The 7,158-nt window shown below is 41.3% G+C and overlaps 1 protein-coding gene across 3 annotated transcripts in view; it reads right to left on the bottom strand.

Annotated features, from left to right (window-relative positions):
• hdac6 (histone deacetylase 6) overlaps positions 1–7,158 on the bottom strand; it is a 27,311-nt gene that overhangs the window by 17,765 nt on the left and 2,388 nt on the right. For 2 of the 3 annotated variants that reach the window (XM_046056884.1, XM_046056885.1), the window contains exons 3-5: positions 3,426–3,554; positions 2,333–2,418; positions 2,134–2,218 (exon numbers count right to left, since the gene is read on the bottom strand). In XM_046056884.1, coding sequence (XP_045912840.1) covers positions 2,134–2,218; positions 2,333–2,418; positions 3,426–3,554 — 300 coding nt within the window. The remainder of the gene's footprint in view (positions 1–2,133; positions 2,219–2,332; positions 2,419–3,425; positions 3,555–7,158) is intronic. The other variant, XM_046056883.1, reaches the window with a different exon arrangement.

Below are 7,158 nucleotides of genomic sequence, written 5' to 3'. Positions count from 1 at the left end.
CCCCCCCGATACTGCAGACGTAATCGATTTTCGCTGTTCTAGCTCTTTTCCGTCCTAAAACAGCGGTCGTTTGTGTCAACAGAGACCGTCTGGCGGGTTTCGTCTCTGTCGTCAGACTGAAGTAGAGAATAAGAGTTTGCTTTGGCGGAGGCAGATATCAATCGATTCGTCTCCTCAGTACGAAGAGAAAGAGCCACTCACAGCCCTGCAGGATGTTCTGTTCTCAAGCCTGTAGAGCACAGGAGTTCTTTCAGTCACAGGAACACTGACTGTTTTTATCAATGTTTCGATGTTTTGGAAGCTTTTTGTTATTTGGAACGTGTGGACAGAAATAATGTTTTGAAGAAAACTCCCAATAAAAGCGAACATATAAACAGTAAATGTGGCCAAAACATTCGCCGGTTATGTATTTTTTTAAAACTTGTGTACTAACTGTTGTATATCAGTTTCTTTTCATCAGATTTACAGTTACAGCTGTGTTCCAGGTGTATTAGAAGATATTCAGGTGCTTTATAATCTACCTGATGATGGTCTATTGCATTTTATTGGCAGGATGAAAATATCATATTTTTTCTGTATTGCATCTCCTTGTAGTCTGTAATGGTAAAATAAACATGTTAATGTACAATGGATTTATATTCCTCAGCTTCTGACCTTTTAAACAAGAGCAGAATGATGCATCTAGGCCGGATGGTTGAGGAGATGTTACTGATTTATTTTGGGTTTGTTATTTTAGCCATTTTTTCAGGGTCCATGTTTAACAAACATGTGATGTCTTCCTAACGTTAACCGAGCGCCTAAACACAGAATGTTTCATCCTGCTTCAGCAGCTATGAGTGGATATAAAACTAAAGAAAACGTTCTCAGGGAATATTTTGCAACTTATAGAAACTTAAAATGAACCTTTTGTCGTTGTACTAATAGAAAATCTAATTAAGACGATGGTGTGTTTCTTTTTAACATATTTGTTGATGCAAAATCGTGGTGTATAAACAAAATGGCTCCAGAGTTGTTGCCAAGATCTACAGTTCACAATATAGTTTAAACGTGGCCATATCTAGTAAACAGGGACGTTTTTTTTCCTGCCAGAGTTTCAACAAATCTGCATCTGATTGGTTAAGGGAGTAATTAGCCAATCAGAGGCAGAGTAGGGGGCAGGACTCGACGCAAAGCTGGTGTCCGTCAAATGTTTTCCAAACCACGGATTTATTTTGAAGCTGATTTCAGGCGGAAGAACGGAATTCATGAGCAGAAGAAGAAGCGAGAACGAGGAGAAAGAGGGACACGTGTTTAATTATGGCTTTTTGTTGAGCTTGTTTTTGCTCGCCGCAGTAAAGTAAAGTAGCTTTTTATTATTTTTATTGTTGTTATGGACAAACAAGGTCATCTGTTTTATCTTTCCTGCTTCAAATAACTTAGTTATTTATTATTATTAAAGTTATTTTATATTTGAATGAGAGAGGAGGAGTGAAAAAGTTTAGTGAAACAAACTTAAGGTAGTTTTTGGATCCGTGTGTTGAAAGTAAACAACGGAAGATCGATCAATAAACTTTTTCCTTTAGTGGTGAGCCGCCGAGTCAGAGTCTGTTTAATCAAGTCACTAAACTAAAGAGTCACAGACAGAGTAAAGAGACTGCAGGTCCGGCCGATCAGCTGCAGCCGTCAGGAAAATCAGCTGCTGCGCCACAACAGCTTTAATTGACGTGAACAGCAAAATGTGTAAAATGATCCCAGAAGATGGAACCAACTGAAAGCCGAGCCTGTGGTGAGAAACCGCAACAGTGACGAACACGTCTGAGACGCAGCCGAAGGTGAGCGGCTGTTAAAATCAGCGTGGACTCGGCGCTGCAGCCTTTTTACACCGTTTCTGGTGCAGACACAAAAGGAAAAAGAGGCTGCTCTTCTGTTTGCGTGATCTGGCAACAAAAAGTATCGACTGAAGTTCTGGTTTGACTGGAGGCGTTTCGGCTCTACTCGATACCGGGCTGTTCTGTTACCATGGTTTCTTTGTCTTCCACGCTCCTGAAGTCGCTCCCCTCTCTGAACTAACTCGTAGCCGTAACGCTGCCATTATCACGACGTGACCAGATATAAGACGTAACGTGGAGCTGCAGAGGGAGGCGACAGACTGACCTCCACCCTGACGCAGTGAGACAGCAGCTCCTGGCGCTCCAGCTCCTCCATGATGGACGCCACTCGCTCTGGACTCTCCGGGTGACTGAACAACGACAACAGCACACAGCAACATCAGTCTGACTCTGAAACAGTCGCCATGTTTGTTTCATGTTTCTGTGAAGTGACAGGTTAACTGAGCAGACGGGCGGCGGCTCACCTGGACTCCCACAGGTTCTTATGACGAGTGAAGATCTCGGAGTAAACCAGACCCGTTCCCGTGGCTGCAGACCTGCAGGACAGATCCTGCACACACACACGAACACAAATATTCCTGTTTTACCTTCAGTGAGCTTCATTCTGTACGTCAGCAGATGACAGGAAAGAAATGAGAGACACAATAAAGATCCCAGAACCACCCAGAGACGGATCAGACTAAAGGTCCTCCAGTAAAACAGAAATAACTGTTTCTTGGAAAGTCTGAGCTCAGATTATTCAATCTAGCTTTATTGGCATGAATGTAAAACGACAATATTGCCAAAGCTACAAATAAATTATTAAAGAAAAATTAATTTAATACACTTTATTAAATAAAGTAAATAAAACAGTAAAAGTGTTTTAAAAATAAAATAATGTAAAAAATATATATATATTAAAAATAAAGTAAATAAAACATTAAAATTTAATTAAAAATAAATAATATAAAAAATATATATATATTAAAAATTAAGTAAATAAAACAGTAAAAGTGTTTTAAAAATAAATAATATAAAATATATATATATTAAAAATAAAGTAAATAAAACAGTAAAAGTGTTTTAAAAATAAAATAATGTAAAAAATATATATATATATTAAAAATAAATTAAATAAAACAGTAAAATTAAATTAAAATTAAAACAACTAAACAAAATCTAAAGCAACTAAAGGAACAATTTCTAAAATAACAAACAATGAAAATAATTTACAGAACAATTCTGTAATATATTTATCAGTCTGACTGATAACTGGCTCTCCTGTTCGTGGCGTGAGGGGAGATATTTGGCATTCTGGCATTTCTCCCAGTAAGTTTCAGCGTGTCTAAAGACCACAAACCAGAGCAGAGACCCGGAGCAGTCCTGGACTCGGACCTGAACTTCAGCCGGCCGTCACCTGAACAATAGTGTGTCTCTGCAGGTCTCAGCTCAGAGTCTTCACCGAGACCAGCAGAGACCACATGAGTCCAGGTCACAGATCTTTACGCCGCCTATCGAGTCCGAACTACTGACCACAAGACGTCTGATCTGAACTCATATCGATTCCTTCAGTCTCACCATCGTCTGCAGACTGCTGCTCAGCTCCTCCTCTTCCTCGCCGCTCCTCTCCATCCTTCCTCTCCTCTTCACCTCCTGCAGACTAGTTCCTCCTTTCCTCTCCTCCTTTCCTTTGCTGCTGCCGCTGCACTGAAACACAAACATTTAAACCCCCCCCGTTACCTCAGAGCCCGGCTGGAGGAACCAGGATCATTTGAGTGCAACATTTTCATGTTGGCACCCGAGATCGGGTCAGAAAATAAACATCCAAACTTCAGAAAAAGAGTTCGGACAAACCCGAAATAAAGACAAGTCAAACGCAGAGAAAAAGGAGGAGAGGACGTGTTGTCTTCTCTTCGATCGATCAGCTGGGGAATCAGACGGTTTTCAACGCAACTAGTGATTATTTTTAGTTGTTGTGTCCGGAAAATTATTATTAAGCTCAAGATGGCGTCCTCAAACGTCTTGTTTTGTCCACAGCCGAAAGACATTCAGTTTACTGATACAGAGGAGCAAAGAATAAATATTCACCTTTCAGAAGCTGGAGTCAGAGAATTTAAACGATTAATCGATCATCAAAATAGTTGGGGATTAGTTAAATAACAGCTAATCGATTAATCGACTCTACAGAAACACGGGGCTGAATACGTCGACTCGCATTACAAGCGTAGGCAGGGATTCTCCCGGACAAGCTGCAGCTACCAGACGGCGCCACCGTCTGAAGTCTGGGAGTATTTCAGACAGACGCTCGACAGCGTGCTGCTTCACTGCTGCTCAGCTGCTGTCCACGAACACGTGAAGCGAAAGCATCCCGGAGCTCTGACGGCAGCGCCGCACATCCTGTTTACTTTCTGTCTCCACACATTAATGAACATGAGGACAATGTCCAAATGTAAATGAGCCAGATTTAGCCGTACAGACTCATTTTCATCCGCAGGTTGATGTCATAAGAATGAAACATTAAAACATGGCGTCCAGACGACTTTAAAAAACACACACAGCAGACAAACGTGGACATTAAAACACGAATTACACAAGCACAGACAAAATCAGACAAGCACAAATAATGAGAGAAGAAATGTTTCTTAGTGCTGAAGGTATCGTGTTCCAGGTTCGCGCTGCTCGGTAGGAAAAGGCGGACTGTCCAAAGGAACTTTTCCTATATGACATTTTACAGTCACCTCTGGAAGTAGCTCTGGTAGATGAGGAAGGGGGGACATCAGCAAATCTGACCAGTTGACCCAGTTTAAAAAACCCATGCTTCTTTAAAATATTACAAAGATGAAATTAATTTGATTATAAGGACACTTTTGCACATGCTCACAATAAAGCGAGTGCGCGTCCCGGCGTTCGACCCGCGTTCATAAACCAGTGGACGCTGAGGAAATTCAGGGGAATCCAATCACACGATTACTGACGGCTTTTTCAGAGGTGTGTCAAGCCAGAGACTCTTTTAAATGTCCTTCAGAACTCTTCAAAGTAAAAGCTCTCAATAAACTCGACATAAAGCACTGCTACAAAAAATGTTCTGGTGCTTTTATTTTGGAGGCACAATCACTTAAGAGGAAGCGATTATGTGAGTCACTCTGTTTCAGCACCAGCCGCTATCAATTTATTTATTTTTCTGATATCAAAGCAATCTGGCCAGATATTATTGCTGGTGTGCCGGTTCTGGCCCGCAGGCCACCTATTGCTGACCACTGCGCTACAGCGTGCGCTCCATGTACAAGGTTTGAGTACTCACCACAGCGGCGCAGGTTCAAGTCCCACTCTCTCTCCTACATTTCCTGTCTCTCTCTAGATATATTAAAGCACGGTCCAGGTAGAGCAACAGCGAGCACACCTGTTGGTGCCGGCGTCAGTCAGTACCACGCTGCTGTGGATCGGTAACTAACAAGGAGCCTCCTCCACACGGCTCACCTGCTGCTGTGATCCAGAATGACTTTATAATAAAACTGCTGTCAAACAAAGTCCACAGAGCAGAAACAACGGGGGGGCTGAAAGGAAAAAGGTCAGCAGATTAAAGCAGTTTTTGAGTTTAACTAAGGTGGAGAATTAAAATGAAAATAGTGAATTAAGCAATAAACTGCTAGAAACAGAGCGTCTGACTTTGATTTCTGACTCTGCTCTGATAAAAGTCAACATGGACCCACAGAGTGGACCTGAGGTCAGACTCCACCTCCGGTAGATGATTAACATCGTGAGTTTCTTCTCATTCACAGAACCAAAGGATTTAAAAAGGAAAACAATATAAAATAAAAAAGAAACAAGTTCAGTTTCAGAGATGTTTCCAGTTCTGCAGATATTACATGTTTTCCTTTTGTGGTTCAAGAGCTCAGAGTGAAACACATTCAGGACAATACTAAATAACAACTCCATATATTTAGTCTGGTGTTTTTCAACCAATCTCAAAGCAAACCAACAACGTGTTGAATCTGGAGTTCCTCAGGGGTCAAGTTTAGGGCCCCGGTTATTCCTCATTTACACCCTAATGTTGCAACAATTAGTCGGTTAATCAATTAGTCAATCGACAGATAAAAATCTGGAACTATTACTCATTTATGTTATAAATTAAATTGTTAAAAAAAATCATACATTGTGATTTCTGGATTTTCTTTTTTAGATTATGTCTCTCACAGTGGACATGCACCTACAATGACAATTTCAGACCCCTCCATGATTTCTAAGTGGGAGAACTTGCAAAATAGCAGGGTGTTCAAATACTTATTTTCCTCACTGTAAGTGTCTTGCTCAGGGACACAATGGTGGATGGGTCACAGTGGGGGATTGAACCCGGGTCTCTCACACCAAACTCTTTTAAGTCACTTTCTCTGCGTCTCAAACACGAAGACTTTCTGCTGTTCTTGGGTTTTATATGACGGAGAACTGAATCTGTTTAGCTTTCTGACTGTTGGTCGAACAAAACGTCTCACTGGACTCATTTTATAAACCATAACAATGTTACAACGGAAACTACACAGGCTACCCAGCCGACCAATCACAGCTGTAACAATCCGCGTCGCCCTGACGTGTAGTTAGATCTGTAAGGAGGTGCACGTCAGGCTACGGCGTCGACTCAAGTATTAATCACTTAGAAAATACGAAATAACAAAGTCATGAATAAACCCTTAAAATGCAGAAAGAATACATTTATAAACGTTTTTAATTTAGCATGTGAAAGTACAAATTACACATTTATGTGCACAGTGGAAAAGCACTATAAAAAAACCCACCTTTTTTTAATGTAAATTCTGAAAGATTTCATTATTGGTCAATTGACAGGCACACGCTAAAATAAATACACGTTTTCCATCAGCGCAGTATTCAACAGAAGTTTAGCTGCTGATCTGAGCTTCCCTGCTGTTACCGTTCTCTTATTGCCGATAATATTCATCAGTGGTCTCAGGAAGGTACGGGCTTATTTCTGTCCACGTAACGAGAAGAACTAACATGTTTTTTCTACCAGTGCAGTAAAAGTTTAGCTGGCTGATCTGAGCTTCGATGCTGGAAGCTGCGTTTTATTGCCAATTAGTGATCAGCTGATTGACTCGCTAACGTACCCGGACGAGCCAAACGACAGCGCTGGAGAACAACAAGGCTGCATGAGATGAATCCAACGAGATAAGAGGCTGACAGGAGAAACACGTCACGGCTCTCTGTGATTATGGCCAGCTTCTAGCTGAAGCTCTCAAACAACAGCTTTCGCTAAAGTCCGACTGACTTAATTACCTGTCCAGCAGAAAAACGTCAGCTC

The sequence above is a fragment of the Micropterus dolomieu genome, linkage group LG08 (genome assembly GCF_021292245.1).
Source record: "Micropterus dolomieu isolate WLL.071019.BEF.003 ecotype Adirondacks linkage group LG08, ASM2129224v1, whole genome shotgun sequence".
NCBI classification, from domain to species: domain Eukaryota; kingdom Metazoa; phylum Chordata; class Actinopteri; order Centrarchiformes; family Centrarchidae; genus Micropterus; species Micropterus dolomieu.
The sequence above is the reverse complement of the archived record's forward strand: the minus strand, read 5'-3'. Positions and strand labels throughout refer to the sequence as shown.